This window comes from Loa loa (assembly GCF_000183805.2).
Source record: "Loa loa unplaced genomic scaffold supercont3.43, whole genome shotgun sequence".
NCBI lineage: Eukaryota > Metazoa > Nematoda > Chromadorea > Rhabditida > Onchocercidae > Loa > Loa loa.
The window spans coordinates 85,448-100,904 of NW_018108223.1; the positions used below are offsets into that span (position 1 = coordinate 85,448).

At 36.0% G+C, this 15,457-nt stretch overlaps 4 protein-coding genes across 4 annotated transcripts; 2 read left to right on the forward strand and 2 right to left on the reverse strand.

The window, feature by feature from the left end:
• The first annotated feature begins 665 nt into the window (after positions 1 to 665).
• On the forward strand, positions 666 to 2,991 carry LOAG_03172 (hypothetical protein). The gene is made up of 3 exons (XM_020446245.1): positions 666 to 924; positions 1,123 to 1,368; positions 2,375 to 2,991. Exons 1-3 carry the CDS (start codon positions 732 to 734, stop codon positions 2,686 to 2,688), a joined length of 753 nt encoding a protein of 250 aa, XP_020303389.1. The 5' UTR covers positions 666 to 731; the 3' UTR covers positions 2,689 to 2,991.
• LOAG_03173 (hypothetical protein) lies at positions 2,694 to 5,605 on the reverse strand. Its single transcript, XM_020446246.1, has 3 exons — positions 5,587 to 5,605; positions 4,874 to 5,187; positions 2,694 to 2,713 (listed from the first exon to the last, which is right to left on the reverse strand). The coding sequence occupies exon 2, from the start codon at positions 5,047 to 5,049 to the stop codon at positions 4,879 to 4,881; it is 171 nt and encodes a 56-aa protein (XP_020303390.1). The 5' UTR covers positions 5,050 to 5,187; positions 5,587 to 5,605; the 3' UTR covers positions 2,694 to 2,713; positions 4,874 to 4,878.
• Positions 5,606 to 6,230: 625 nt separating this feature from the next.
• LOAG_03174 (acyltransferase) lies at positions 6,231 to 8,362 on the reverse strand (the record flags this gene model as incomplete). Its single annotated transcript, XM_003138711.2, has 6 exons — positions 6,231 to 6,685; positions 6,876 to 6,977; positions 7,172 to 7,340; positions 7,659 to 7,755; positions 7,889 to 8,021; positions 8,285 to 8,362. 6 exons carry the CDS (start codon positions 8,360 to 8,362, stop codon positions 6,530 to 6,532), a joined length of 735 nt encoding a protein of 244 aa, XP_003138759.1. The 3' UTR covers positions 6,231 to 6,529.
• A 464-nt stretch (positions 8,363 to 8,826) lies between these two features.
• LOAG_03175 (TK/ACK protein kinase) lies at positions 8,827 to 12,127 on the forward strand (the record flags this gene model as incomplete). Its single annotated transcript, XM_003138712.1, has 9 exons — positions 8,827 to 8,882; positions 9,329 to 9,472; positions 9,706 to 9,862; positions 10,084 to 10,227; positions 10,389 to 10,580; positions 10,814 to 11,038; positions 11,169 to 11,419; positions 11,604 to 11,898; positions 12,080 to 12,127. 9 exons carry the CDS (start codon positions 8,827 to 8,829, stop codon positions 12,125 to 12,127), a joined length of 1,512 nt encoding a protein of 503 aa, XP_003138760.1.
• Between the last annotated feature and the right edge of the window lie 3,330 nt (positions 12,128 to 15,457).

Here is a 15,457-nt window from a genome sequence, read left to right on the forward strand (position 1 = left end):
CAACTGTTCTACGGCAATCTTTTAAGTCGCTCGTAACAACAAGAAATTTCTGACTGGGGGATTTCTTTTCGAGTTCATCTTTTTTTTCTCCAGTTAGCCAATTTTAAAGGTGTTTAATTTAAAGTGTTTGAAGTACAAATTTAATCAGTTCAACATTTGATCGTCGGTTGTTTTATTTTAGTTAGAGTCAGCCAGTTTTTTGTTTGAGGATATCATCTTTTTATGGCGATATTTTTATCAGATCACAAATGGAATGTCTTGTTTTTGGATAAAGAAGTGTATACTTAGGTGAACCGATTAGTATCCAGATAATGGTGTTAGTCTAACAATGTACGACTTTTAATTCGTTCCAAATGATTTTCTTATAAAAGCTATGAATAGAAAGCTAATATGTGTATAAATTTCGTTGTATTATTCATTTATCCGTATATCACTCGGACGCACTTTAATTTCTGGTATTTCTAAGTACTCCAAGATGTGGGGACAATGGATTCAGCATGCAGTACGAGTTCGCTTGCTGGACTGGTCAGCATTACAACCTCACATTCTTCAATTTTCACGCAGTCTTTTGTATTATTGGTAGATCTGTAGTTCATGCATTTGTTCGTGATAATCTGATTCAATTTAGAACTTTTCTTAACTTGGCTGGACTTCCTTTGAAACTTTTCTAGATATAGGTGCACTCAGAAAATATTCGATAACGATTCGATGATAAATAGTCACTAGCCCTGATGGAAGTTACAACAAGAGTTGCCAGTCTTGACCATCACAGGATGAACCAGGCCATACGTCAAGCGGCGGAAAATGGCTTCAAGGAATGGAAAAGTAAATTTCCATTACCAGTTGCTATCAAATTGGAAAAAATCCAGAATGAAGCTCTTTTAGTTATCGATACCCTTGTATGGTTTAACCGGCTAAAGAGCGGTGAGTTTTCTTTGCCGCTGCGTTTTTTATCATCAGTAAATCAACTTTGTTATCAGGACTCATAAACTTTTGCCAGGTGTTATTGCTTTGACGCAAGTGGGTCTGTGTTAACTTTTACGAGTCAATAACTTCTGGACTTTTAAATTTGTTAAATTTGTAGGAGTTAATACTAGCCCAAAACGTTGTAATATTTGCCAGGATGCAACTTGGACCAGCTATCTAAATGGCAACCACTTCTTCATTTTATACTTTCGATCCTGGTACCTTACATCCAAAACCGTTTGCTTTCTTCATCTAACCACAACATCAGATGGATATATAAGGTGGCTGCCATTTGTCGTTTAGCAGATCTTTTACAGCTGTTGCATTTTTATCATAAAGGTGGTTATCAGAACCTTACGGAAAAAATCACGCGCTTGAAAGTGGCACCGAGGGAAAAACTTGGTACGATATCATCTGTCAATTTGTTTAAATTTTTTGATAGGAAAAATAAAACGGTTTTGACCCCCCTATGATAGTCATAGTAAATGTCAGCTGAAAAAGTTACTATTCTAAAAACTGACAAGAGAAATTTATTTTATTCCTGTTGTTAAATTTCTGTTGAGAAAGAAGTACAGTGAACGGCAAGATGAGTACTGGACATTACATAATCCTATTTTATAAAATTAGATATAAATTGTATAAATTAAAACAGCTAAAATGGAAAATTTTTGTGCCACTCGCTGATAAAGAAATATGCGTATAGGAGGTATAAATGTATAAACCAGAAAGGATCTATAGCTTTATTATAGCTAATCTATAGCTTTATTGGGAAATTCGTGGTGGTAAGAAATTCCGAAGATAAATGAAGATTGTCTCACGTTATCAATCTGTTTATTACACGCCTCGATAATATATAGGAAACATAGTAAATTCTATCTAAAAATTAAGAAATATACAATTCCCCAAATTCAGCTCCTATATTCTGAACATATTTGTGCTGAATTTACTCTTATAAAATGAAGTACTTGGGAAAAGCCAAGTGCTTTCTTTTTTTATTGCACTTAGTAATTTTAACTACAAATACATCGGAAGTATGATATCCGTTTGCAGTTACTTATACGTCATCTCTTAAGTGAACAAACAAAAAAGAAGTATGAGTGAGATTAAAGGAGGGTGAAACCAAAGTTTAGAATAAAAGGATGCTTCAAAGAGGCACTTGACGGCAGGAAGAAAATGTGAATCTTGGTTTTAGATTTTAAAAAATTCCAAGTGTTGTTTTTCAAAACAAATAGTTTGAAATTTGCTGAAAAGGTTCAATAAATAAGACAGTCTATTGGAGAAGGAAACATCAATAATGAAAGAATGTTTTTCATATGCCATTTACTAGTATTACAAAGTCCACAAATATCTGCTATTATTTATCTATGAAGTTCCGGAAATTTCTCATCAAAATTTCAATTTACTTCAGGTCTATTGGATTTTGAAGCACTCAATCGGAAGCTTATGTGGTGTGTATTTCGAGATCTTATGGTTCTTTTGATTTCACTCAGGAATTGTTTTTGGGGGCTGACAGGATATAAAAGGGATGAGGAACACGCAAATCTATTAAAAGCGGTATGCACACAATGCCAACAGAGAGTTGTGATACCGGTGAAGAATGTTACCTGTGGACATATTTCCTGCTATACATGTTATCACACCGAACCGTTTTGTGCAGTATGTGGAAGCATTACGAAATCAAATTGTTTCTGTTTTCTACAACTGTCGAACCAAAATTTGTAAAATGTGAACGTTAATGCAACATAGCCTGAAACATTATTTCGTTACTTTCCTAACTCAGCATACTGAACAGATGCTGTGCCTCATAACTGTTTTCATAAGATACAGCGTTCCTGTGTGATTCGTTTATACAGATGGTCCTATCCTCCGATGGATGAATGAAGTTTACCAATATTCCACTAAACTTGATCACAGTTTATGACTTCATATTAATCATTGTGAATCATTATAGGTAATAAATGTGAAAGGATGTTAGGAGAGGGTATGGGAGGGTGTTGCAGGTAATCTGCGTTAGGGAGATGTGGGAGGGGGTAGAATGGATGCAAACTCGAGCTGATTCTGAAATGAGATTCTGATAGTCTATTTGTGATGAATGCCATATCGGTTTATTTGTTTGGTTATTAGTGGTAGAAATGATAGAAATGCTCGGCTCAGCAGTTCTTCCTTTTTTCTGAGCTTCCTTTCCCTTCTTTTCCTGCACGGATGTTCAATTTCCTCACAATTTCATTCGTTTCCCACCTCCGTTCGCGGCACCAGTTTTCCGTTTTTTCTTTTTCTAATTTGATGAACACAGTGCAGAGATCAAAATTACGAACTGTTTTGTGGTAATCTGAGATGCGTATAATCTACCTAATCCAGATCCTGAAATTTCGAAGCTGTAGAAGAGAAAGGGCCAAGCCTAATTAATGAAGTTCGTTATTTTTGCTACGGAGGCGAGATTGAAGACTGAATATGAACATCCAATAAAGTTATAGACAGAATGACTGAGTAGCCACTACAAAGAAGCCTTAATAAATAATGTTTTTCTTTATACCCGCTACTGACACATACTGACAGATAAGCATAAGCACTTGACTTTACACTGATAATGTGAATTAAAAATTCCACAGCTTATTGAAATTATTGTCCTAGCTCACTGCACTAAAGATAGGACGTTTTATGCACGTAGACTGAAACACTTAAGGGCGGTAATCAGTCCTATCACTGTTTTACTAAGGCCAATCAGTTTAACAAAAAGTACATTGTTATCTCTTATATTCACTTTCCTTCAAATATATGAAGCGAAATAATCGTCAGAGTTGGGATGATGTCACACTTGCAATTTGGTTAGTAGCTACGCATAGATCTTCAAAGCCGCTACCACCATATCATAATATGATGAATAACATTTTTTTTCTTGAGTGTATTTGAAGAAGTTTCATGCAAATCAAAAAGACATTCCCAGCTAAACTAAGGTAAGTGAAGCAAATTACCATTGCTTCATTGGCAAGTCAGCTATTGCTCAAATTTTTATCGCGAATTATTTTTCGGGTACATAATGTATGATACTGCTATCGGTGTTCATTTGTAGATCCGAAAGTTAACGCAATGTAATCCGATACTATCAAGACTTGGTTGTTCTGAGTAAGATTCTAATGATTTCATGAATTGTTAGTACTTTCAAAAATTCTGAAGTGATTCGTCAGAGTATGGGTTTCGATTTCTTAATATCTGGGGAAATATTTCTTATATTCGTACAAGGTTGTTGGATATTCTGTTTACACAGCATATGACATTGCAAAACTTTTCTCAACATTCGGAAGAGGTGATCTGTAAATCAGTTCCCGATATTGTTGATATAGTAAGGGAAACAGTCTCATATATTCAGAATAATTCTTAAGTAATCCATAAAACCTTGGCAAATTCGTGTGCCTTTGGATGTAAAGCATTCCGTCTAATTATTCGCTAATTAAGGCTAACAGTGATTTGAACGACTGAAACTTAAAGTCCAACATAGGACAATATCTTTGTGACCTGTTTAAACGTCTGGAATATATTCCACCATAAGTTTACTCTGCCTTATGGATACTGCTGATGTGATACTATTTTTGTTTGACTTTTGCGGAAAGAAAATGGAAAGGATGGTTAACATCTCATCTTTCCGACAGTTCATGTTGGGAAATGTCCAGTATTCACCAGTATCAGGAAATATTCTCAATAATATTGATAAGAAATCATCCATTCCAAAATCATTAAACAATTACGAAAAGTCAACGGCATTAACTACCTCGAATATGTTTTAATTATTCAGAAAATGCAACACAACTCAACTTGAAAAGTTATTTTTTCAAATTATTGGGATGTCTTAAGGAAATAAAGCTGACAAAGAAGGATTGACATTGAATAAGTAAAAAGCTGAATTACTTACCAGTGCTAATGCTCATCTCTTCTAGATGAGGCCATAGCGGAGGTTGCTACCATATATAGTAGGCTGGTGAGTACAACGAGGATAAGCAGGTTAACAATAAGGATAAGAGTATTCTTATCAAAAGTTTTTTCGGCAACCTCAACAATACTTTGTTTACGGGATGCAGGAGGTGCCATCGTCCACTTTTTGCAGCTCTCCGAATTTGGTCCACAAACACAGCCAGAGACGCACACAAATAAACACAGGATGAGTTCAGGATGAACGTAACTGTTTGAAGCTTGCTCCCCTGCTTATTTCTTTCGTCTGAATGTCAGCTGAATGGATGGATCAACTGCGCTTCTCCTCTTCTGTTATTCAGTGAAAACTGCCAAGACTTTTTAATTCCTAGCAAACAACTGCCACCTGACATAAGCTTCACCACAGAGACATGCACAAATACTCTACACAACAACGCACTATTACAAGTCTCGCACTTCAACATACCGCCTGCTCTATTATATCTTCAACAGTCATAGACATTCCTTGCAAATCACTCCTACTTTTCTGGAAAGTGACTTTGAAATTTTTAAAAATCTTGCAGAACAGTTCTGGAATTTGCATATACTGATTCAAACCACTGCCTTGCATCGAGTTTATAATAAATAGAACAACAATTCGCAGCTGAAAGTGATATCTTTTATAATTATTTCTCGCATTTAAGAAGGAACAATGACCTGCTCTCACACGTCTTACGTTATAATAATCCGATTTTGATATATTGGCCAGGGTCAGTTCTTTGCTTATTCGGGGTGGACGTTCCTTGTCAATGAAGAAACTGAGTACCAAACATGTCGAACATAGAAATCGGGCAAGAAGCTTTCGTTGAGAAGCATCTGTCATAGCACTTCAATACTAAGCGATTGTTCCACATCATTTCATGAGATTTTTTACAAAATTGTGAACACTTAAAATAAATCTGTCGAATTTTCCCACAAGCATAAATAACGATGTCACATGTCCGTTTCTCTTTCCTCACCTTACTCCGTAGAAACGAAGACCAAGAGCTATCCCAAAGCAACAACATATGTGCATTGAAAAATCATCCTTTGTTTTGATATTTGGGAGTTCCCAGAACTTCAAGTGCAGAGAATATAAGTATTTCTATAAAATTCTATATTCTACAAAACACACAATTTACCAAAAGTTCTTGAATACAAACAACTGTGAAAGAAATTTATTATTTGGACAAATAGTTAACTAGAATGCACTTTTATCGCGATAAACTGCTTCTTTTAATAAGGAACTCTGAGCTATCAAACAAAGCTATCAAACAAGCTATCAAACAAAGCTTTCCTAAGCTATCAAATAAGCTTCTATAAAGTACGACATTTTCGCATCGTTCTGATCGTAGACTAATCGAAATGATCAGAGTTTGGCTGCGTACCAACCACGACAGTTGTCATATTTTTACAAACTCTATTAGAAACAAGCCAAAGAAACCTCCTGACATCATAATGCTTGAAACTTTTAAAAGCATAACATATTAACTCCTGAACATCAAAAACGCGAAGTGTGCAAAGGAATGATGAACAAGGTAAAGATTGTGTTGAACCTGAAGTGAACCTGAAGTGGTCTCTAATTCACACCTACTATATGACAAACTTAATTCACAATTAGCTAAGGCTTTGTTCGGTCAATTTGAGCACTGAGGTCAAACAATTTTTTCTGCACAAAATCAGCAAGTGCTTTTCGCCTTTCTGATTCGGAACCAGTGCGGAACCTCCACATATGTTCTTTCATATCAACTTGAGAGCCTATCATTACTGTGACATGCTGCAATATAAGAGTGCGTCAGATGAAAATGTTTTTTGCAGATTTTTAAGCAGTTGAACGCGATTCAGTAGATTGCCATTAGACAGAGTAGTATCAGATAACCTTACCAAAATGGAAAAAAATTCAAAATTCCAGTAACGTGAAACAGAACATGATATTTAAAAAATGTACTTAAGGTTCTATTTATTACCTTTCCTACTCTAGGGTAATATGGCTTCGACTGTGGCCAGACCTCAGCCATTTGGTGTATCCATATAGGTAGAAGTATTGGAGGGTTTGGGCTTTCCATAATCTAAAAATTGAGGCACTTACTTATACATCTCAGAAACAAGATCATTTAGCTGAGTGCATCCAAGACAAAACAGTGACACACTGCTATTTTCCCATGGTTCTGTAAAAAGGTCGGTGGAAATATCTGTGAGCGTAATAACAACAAAATGATTGAATCTGGGTAAGAAAAGTAACAGTGACAAACTTGTAACCTACCATACGCGCTACACCCCATTTGATCCGTATCGGAACAGGCGTTACTTTACCTTCGGGAAAAATATGAATCCATTGATTTTCTCCAAGTTTTTCAATACAAAAATCAACTCCCTTTTGATAAACACCTTCACCGCGAACAATGGGTACACATTTACCCAATGAAAAGAATCTGAAAACTTTGAAAAGTTAGAACCAAAAACCTGACCTGTAAACAGGTTTTTTTTTTCGAAACAAATTAACACCCGAAAAAAAATAAAATTCATATGAAACCCTAAAAATTTAAGTTTGGAAAACAAAGCATCTAATTTAGCCTCTAAAAAGATTAATACGCTCAATATTTCGGGTAGAAAACAAGAGGTCCCTATCACTCCGAATATGCAATACAACGTATTATATTGGTAAATGAAATCTAATATTCAGCATTTTACGATAGTCTTCATAACTAAAACGTAATTTCAACTAAAAAAAGCTAAAACGATGTACTAACAAAGTATGCCACGCTTTGGTGAAGCATATGTTATGCGCTGCCAAAGTGTACCGAAATCTTGATATGTTAGAGAAGAATTCACGCCAGGTGAAAAGACCTGAAATCAAAGAAAAAAGAAACACCACTAAAGATTAATTGCGGAAGGATTAAATATGAAATTTCAACCAATGATATGAAATTGGTATTTACAGCATTTGATTCTCATCTTCTGTCACATATTAAAAGCTTACACCAAATGAAAGGATCATCCATGTTACAACGATGATTTGATATAGTGATCAATGGCCTCGACTTATTTTCCAGAGCAGACAGAAGTCGATTTTTGTTGATGACTGATATGCGATTTATATCTGAAGTTACATCCTCAAGTACTTTGGCATCAGTTAATAACAGAACAAGGGCATCCGGAAAGAACCGACATAATCGAAATCGTTTAGTATGTCACTAAGTGTAGTCCATCTCCCAAAAGGGAGCACGATATCACTGTTGACAAGATTGCTGGTTGCATTCGGATGACCGAATGAACGAAATATCATACCATTTATGCATAATCATTTATGCATAATTAGAAACATACTTAATGAGAAGATAAGTTTGCATGCTGAGAGGACCGTGATGAGAGTAACCTTCGAAGCAAATCTATACAAAGCATTGGGATTCTTTGGGAAGGGCCATTGGAACTGAAATCCATATGATTTGTCCATCTTCCAATTGACATTTCCAACGCCTGAAAATAGAAGCTTAATACTTGGCACTTCTGAACTAGCTAATACAACTAAAAAAGAATTTAGAAGTGACTTCTAAAGGGCCAAAGTTGTTGTCCATTTAGTCGCAAGCAGTTTGCCGTTTTGAACATTCTGTATGAGGCGCGTTGCACACCTGTTCTGCTAATGGTTGTTTTACCATGAGTTGTTCGTTTTGGCTTATTAATGTTTTAAAGAAGGTCTTTTTTTTCTTTTTTTTTTCATTAGAGAACACTGAAATCAGCAAGCGTAAAGGCTTCAAGGAGTCTCCCTAGCCAAAGTTAGCTACGACTTATTCCACTAACGATCCATAACTCTAGCTTTTTTGACTGTTTGTTTTCAGGATGCTATCGATTATCTAGCGGAAATCCTGAATTACATCGACTTATTACACAACTGGCAATCCAACAAAAGTGTTTGGAATAATGACGGCGGAACAGTGCACCATTTCTGAATTATTATATGAAGCCGATTTGCTGTGGTACGTTTTTTCCCTCTTTTGCTTTTATTCCGATTAGTTGCAAACAGCACAATTCATGAATGTCGATACTAATAAATTAAGGATTCGTCAACAAAGTTGCTGCTACTTATTATACCAATTAAAATAGACCAGTTTCAGCTTTAATTGAGATTAGACAAAAGTAAATCAAGTTAAACTCGAATTAAATTCATCGTAGACCATTTCAAAATAATAATCAGCAGAATGTTACTGGTGAATTATCGAAAACTGTGTATAATTTCAAAAAAGTTTCTTATATGCAGATGTTAAATGTAAATGAAATAAAGTGGAAACAGGTAGTGGGAAGTTGTGAATCTAATAAGTGTTGGGAATGATAGAACTGGTGCAGGATGTGAGATGAAGGAGGGCTTCTTTCATAGAAAATATGCTTAAATATGGTGTAGGTAATTTCGGTCAAGTTATTTCAGTTATGAGCATTCTATGCGAACAGTCCTGAGGTTGCGTAGTGCAGCCGATATGAGTTATGTGGATGAGAAAGACCTGAACAAAATTGGTATGACCAGGCCGGAACAGAAACGTTTGCAAGCGACTTACTATCGGAAATTTGACAAGTCTTCGATTATGGGAAAGCTGAGAAGAAAGATCCTTGGCAAAGGCATCAATTTCTTTCACATTGTCTCATTTCAGTTCCTAGCAGCTGAACAATTACGATAATGCCTCAGTTTGTACTATTACTCACAATTACACCGTGGTGTAATCGTAAACTTAGATTTCTAGGTCATTTTCTGTTTCTTTAACGCGCTTAAATAAAATAAAAGGTATATGTACTGCGTATTCTTTACAGGAAATCTGAAGAAAAAGAACAGCATTCCCCGAGTTACCACGAACAGCACGTAATACCTCTGGAAAATATTACCTTATCCAAGCAATTGGGCAAAGGCGAGTTCGGATCCGTTTATCAAGCCGCTTGGAGTAATTCAAATAACACTGAACAAATACAAGTATTTGTTATGCATGCTTTTACTACTACCAGATTTCAAATCACTAAGTCGGTCATTCAATATAGCATATGATGTGTCGGTTTATACGTCGCATGTGGCCATTCATGAATGCACGTCCAAGGACTGTTCTGGTTTACCGGCTTTCGATCACGAAGTTTAAATGTTTCTAACAGATATGACAGCGACTTTACTATGAGGCTTAACCCGAATCTCTGTTGCAGGTAGCTGTAAAATGTATTTTACCGGAGAAACTATTTGCCAATCCACTTAATTTTTTACAAGAAGTCGCAGTGTTGCACAAAATGCGTCATGAATGCGTTGTCAGACTTTATGGCGTAGTACTGGATACTAAAGCAGTTATGCTGGTGGGTTTTTGGCTGGAGAAACACATCTGTGCCTTCGCAACAAATATATTCATCACCTAAAAAGGCTGCACTCCTGATTATATTAGTTTTTCTGTAATTTGTTCAGTTTTGAAATGTGCATATTGGCATCGTGTTGAATTACTTTAGTTACATCCGTCCAGGTATCCGAATTGGCACCTTGTGGATCACTACTGGAGTGTCTTCAAAAGCCCTCTTTACGTGCTACATTCTTTGTGGATACATTTTGTAAATTTTCGATACAGATAGCGCAGGGCATGAAATACCTGTCAAGTGAGAGACTTATTCATCGCGATCTTGCAGCGCGCAATGTTCTTGTTTTTTCTGCTGAAAGGGTAAATGGGCTTTTTTTCCTTATAACATAGATTGTGGAAGGGTGATTCTTTCGTTATATCTATTTGCCAGAAAATGAAAGCTGCAAGTTTTTAGAAAATAAAAAATATGATGTGGAATAAGTGAGAGGAACAATGATAAAACATATTCAAATATTTATTGAGAAAGAATGGAGTGTAGAACTCCAATTAATTGACTCAAACTCCAACTGCAACTAACTATTAACTAATTGCAGGTGAAAATCTCGGATTTTGGATTGAGCCGTTCTTTGGGCATGGGCGAGGACTATTATCGAAGCGAGTTTTCAGAAGCAGTTAAACTACCGATCGCATGGTGTGCTCCTGAAGCCATTAATTTCCTGAAGTTTACATCTGCAAGTGATGTTTGGTCATATGGAGTAACATTGTTTGAAATATTTTCTTTCGGTCAAATGCCATGGGCTGGCTTAACTGGCGCACAGGTTTCTTTTTGTTCCATTTTTCATTGCTTTAAGTCCTCCAATAATATGCTGCTTGTTGGAATGTTCTACAGTAAGTTAATCCTTCATTCAATGTTCGAATGTTTTGGTTTCTATACTACAGCTTTTTTAGATACTAGCAGCAATAGATTATCCAAATCTACAACGACTAGAATGTCCAGATGCGTGCCCGATTGAATTTTACAACCTCATGATGCAATGCTGGGCTCACAAGCCGGAAGAGCGTCCTTCTTTTGCGGATATCGTTCGCCAGCTTCCGGAAATCATGCCCCAGTGTTTGGTTACTGTGACATCTTGTTGTGATGGAATCATCGACCATCTCCAGTATTCAAAAAATGAAACCATAGTTGTGCTCGATAGATGGTTAGTGGTTAATTTTCCTTTTTTTTAATTGGGCCGTGATTTCTTCCTGTATGTGTTGTCAATGGCACTTCTTAAACACATCCCTGGTATCTGGAGTATATATTCCCATTTTATTTCTGATTTTTCTAACCTAATCCCTCTCTCATTTTCATAAAAGTTCTGGTGATTTAGATTGGAGTTTCAGTCCTCCGACATATCCAGACGGCTATTTCTGGCGTGGATACATGCGAAATGGTCGAACAGGTTTATTTAGACCTGAAGCAACTGTTGCAAGGCTAGCCATCGAAATGCCAAACAGCAAATGCAGTCAGTACTTGTCATCAGTTTCCTTTTTACCACATTCAAAAATCTCTCCCCATGAAAAAGAAAAGACGCAAGACAAAAGTAGCCGCAAGAAGCTGTTGATAAGTGAGCCTCAAGGTGATGTCCATCACACTTGTCATGTTGGAGTTGATGGAACTACCTTTGGATTATTACAGGTAAGTAATTATTCCGTAAAACTGTCCCCTTCGGTTTAGAATGCATGCATCTAGAGTTAGATTCAATCTTTGAGAAAGAATATGTCCACACTACTGGTGATGGAGTGTCGTACTTGTTACAGCGCCTTTATTTTATAATTTTTTGAAACAAAGTTATCGGATTTCAACATCATTTTTCCAGTTTGGTAAAAACGATATATCAGTAAAGTCGTCTACAGCAGCTCACTGACATCTTCCAGTCTATGGGTGTTTTTATTTATCAAATAGGTTTACATCCCGGTATTGAATGTATATGAATTTAAGGATAATTTTCTACATCTGCTATCTCTTCTTTAAAAAACAATATTATCTGCAGTGCTTTACACTCAGTAAACGAGAATGTCTTCAAAAAAAATTAAATATCTCTCATTATTAGCAGTGACATAACTAAAAGTCATAACGGGTGCTGTGTAGTTCTTAGGCAGTCTTTAAATACTAAATTAACGTTTGGTTGATTCTCGCAGAATCCGTGACATTGCATATATTTGACTCTCGACACTTATTTCTCAGCTTTAGCTTTACGTGTTTAGCCTTTAAATTCCGGTAGTTTTTTTTAGTCTTATCAATCTTATTTTATCAAAACAGTGCAAATATACGTTTTTTTGTTGCATCCTACTCTAACTTTGACACGTCTAGTCATGGCATAAAAAAGTCATTTATGGTCTTATATGTGTAAATCCCTTTCTGACCAATCCAGTCAGAGAGCAACCTGTTAAAGTATGAAATGTAGGTGATAGCTCATGATCTACTAAGTATTCTCAAATAGCAAGAAATGCATTCAAGGAAAAAGTGCACTAAGCTCTAGAAAAATAAAAAATTAGCCTGAACTGGTACTGGAATCCTTTCGGTGCTGAGTTTAATTGGCACTAGTAGGAAAGACAAATTAGATCGTTTTAAAAATGACTCTTAACGGGAATTATTTCACATGGCGAGAAAATTTATCGAGCAGGAATCAATATGGAATTGTTCCGATATGAAAGAGAGAAAAGTGCCGCTGGTAGACTTCCTGATCGTTACCAGCAGCGATCAAATCAACTATCGCGTAGATTATTAGATCGCAACGCATAAAGTATTATCTTTAGCCTCAGATTAATAGTAAGCAGTCAAATATTAGGAAGCCAAGTAAATTTTAAACTGGATTCGAATCTAATGGACAGTGCCTCTCGGCTTTTACATTTCATGATCCATCCTGATATTACATTTATTTGATGGCATTTCTTCAGTTACTTTTTCTTATCCGCGACTTTGAAGTGAACTGAAGCGTTAAAATCCAGTGGACAACTCTATCAGTAATAGTCGTGTCGTCATCCATACTCATTTTTCGCTGAAAAAAATGTTTATTTGAATGTAGCCAATGTATATAACACCTGATCTACAAGGGAACATGTGGTGAATTACTAAGAAAAAAATGTTTATTCGCTGAAAAAAATGTTTATTTGAATGTAGCAATGTATATAACACCTGATCTACAAGGGAACATGTGGGAATTACTAAGTGTTCCTCATGATGTATATGTAATTGTCAGTAAAATGTATGTGACTTTACAATAAAAAAGAATGAATATAAAAAATTTGGTGAGGAGAGATAGAAGGATGTAACTTGAATACTTGGGAAAGAAATTATGAGTATTTGCGCAACAGAGTGATGGATGATATCAGGAACAGTCATTTACAGAATTTTTCATTCATCATTCATCAGTTCCATCCCCTGGAGAGACCAGGAACACAGGACATCATAAAAAAAACAGCACTTATTAACAGCGAGTGAAATTTCAAGAATGGAAAACTGTCTTTGTCGTTCTGGTTCATATACCAAAAATAAGAATTGTATTTTTGAACAAAATTGTCCATGTACAGGATGATGTACAGGAAAAGTCTTGCGAGAAAATTCCGTTTATCACTACAGACACTTATATGTAAAAACAGTAATTAAGAGGAACTGACAAAGTGGTAAATAAAGAAGTGAGACAGGTGATGGAGATGTATTCGTAAATAAGCATCAGAGAACATCTGAAAAAACAGTGAGTAGGAAGCAAGACAGCGTTGCGCTCCCATGGGCATCTCCATGCTATAATTGCTTAACGAGTTCCAAAAAGATTCCCGTTCGAGTACAGCTCGGTTAACCAATGAAAACCAAATCCGTTGTTGGCGAAGTTTTAGCAAATACTTTCCGGAACAGCACTTCATCAGTTAAAAACCACTGCCACTGGAAAAATACGAAAAGCAAATGACCACCTCGAAATTGAAGTAGTTTTACTCAAATAGTTTGGTATCAGCAGTTCAACTGGATATCGCTGGAAAGGTATGGAAAGCAAAGGATTTGTAAAAACACTCTCACAGCACGACTCCCCACTACCTTGCAAGCGAACATGTCAAATCACCCGAGCTAGTCCGGATGCACAATTAAAATCCTTCCCAACTGAAACATAGATTACTGCCACAAATTGCTATTTACGTCTCATAACGGCATCAAGATCAATTGCCGCAAATTAACAAAAGCGAAAACCCAATCCCAAAAGCTTGAAAATGATGTTAAACGCACTGGAGCTCATCATTCATGCATGCTTTGATTCATCAACCCCACCTCCCTGTCTCTCCCATCTTGAATTTGGGATCTTTCTACATATTTAAGTCTTACTTGGAATTATTGTTTTTCTCATTTTCTTTCAATAAGATTGAAACAGAAATTAAATGCATATGTTGGAAAAGCTAATCTATTGAATTCGTTTTTCAGCGATATAAATTTCTTCGGAATGTAATATTGTTTTTGCACAATGTTACTAATTAACAACAAAAAGGATGTAAAATATATATGTATATATTACGCGGTGAATTGGTAAGCAGTGATAAATGAGTTATACGATAAGCAAGCAGTATGACCAACTAGCAAATTCCTTGTCGTTGCCTTCGACAATAATTTGACCGTTAGTTATTGATAGGTCGTTGAGTTGGGAGTACAGACTGTCCAGTGGTGGCGGATATCCGAAGATGTCGTTGTTTGTAGTTCAGTCGTGGAAGATATGCGAAGAGGGTGCATTGTCTGCTTAACTGTAAGAGGATGTGTTGTCTACTTGATTGTAAAAACTTGACTGTTTCGGATTTTGTAAGCTCCATCAAGGTTATCATGCACGTATGATTACTCTCTGGCATTGTCCATTGTATAGGTAAAATGGACATCATTGTCCATGGTGTAGATATTGAGATAGATGCCTTTGTGCTATACTGTCCATTGTTAGCTTATATTCTCTTCATTGCTTTAATTTTACAAGATTTCACCACCCCGTCTGTTAGATACTGTGAAAACTTTATTTGAACATAGCTTTAATTTCGGTAATCCGACAGCATTCACATGGAATTCACAGTGTCAACTTGCGATCGAACATCAAACTTCCCTTATATTATAAGGAGCAAGTTATATGCTCTTTTGTACAGAAAAGGAACTGAGCAATCAAATATATATGTATAGAACATATTGTACTGGAAAAAGTATCACTTTAAATCACTGAAATTTACAAAAAAAA

Bases quoted from the DNA above. Each gene is read 5' to 3' on its own strand.
- LOAG_03172 (XM_020446245.1), top strand. From the start codon at position 732: ATGGAAGTTACAACAAGAGTTGCCAGTCTTGACCATCACAGGATGAAC. The intron at 925-1,122 runs GTGAGTTTTCTT...AATATTTGCCAG, and splicing joins GTTTAACCGGCTAAAGAGCG to GATGCAACTTGGACCAGCTA. The intron at 1,369-2,374 runs GTACGATATCAT...AATTTACTTCAG, and splicing joins GGCACCGAGGGAAAAACTTG to GTCTATTGGATTTTGAAGCA.
- LOAG_03173 (XM_020446246.1), bottom strand. From the start codon at position 5,049: ATGGCACCTCCTGCATCCCGTAAACAAAGTATTGTTGAGGTTGCCGAA.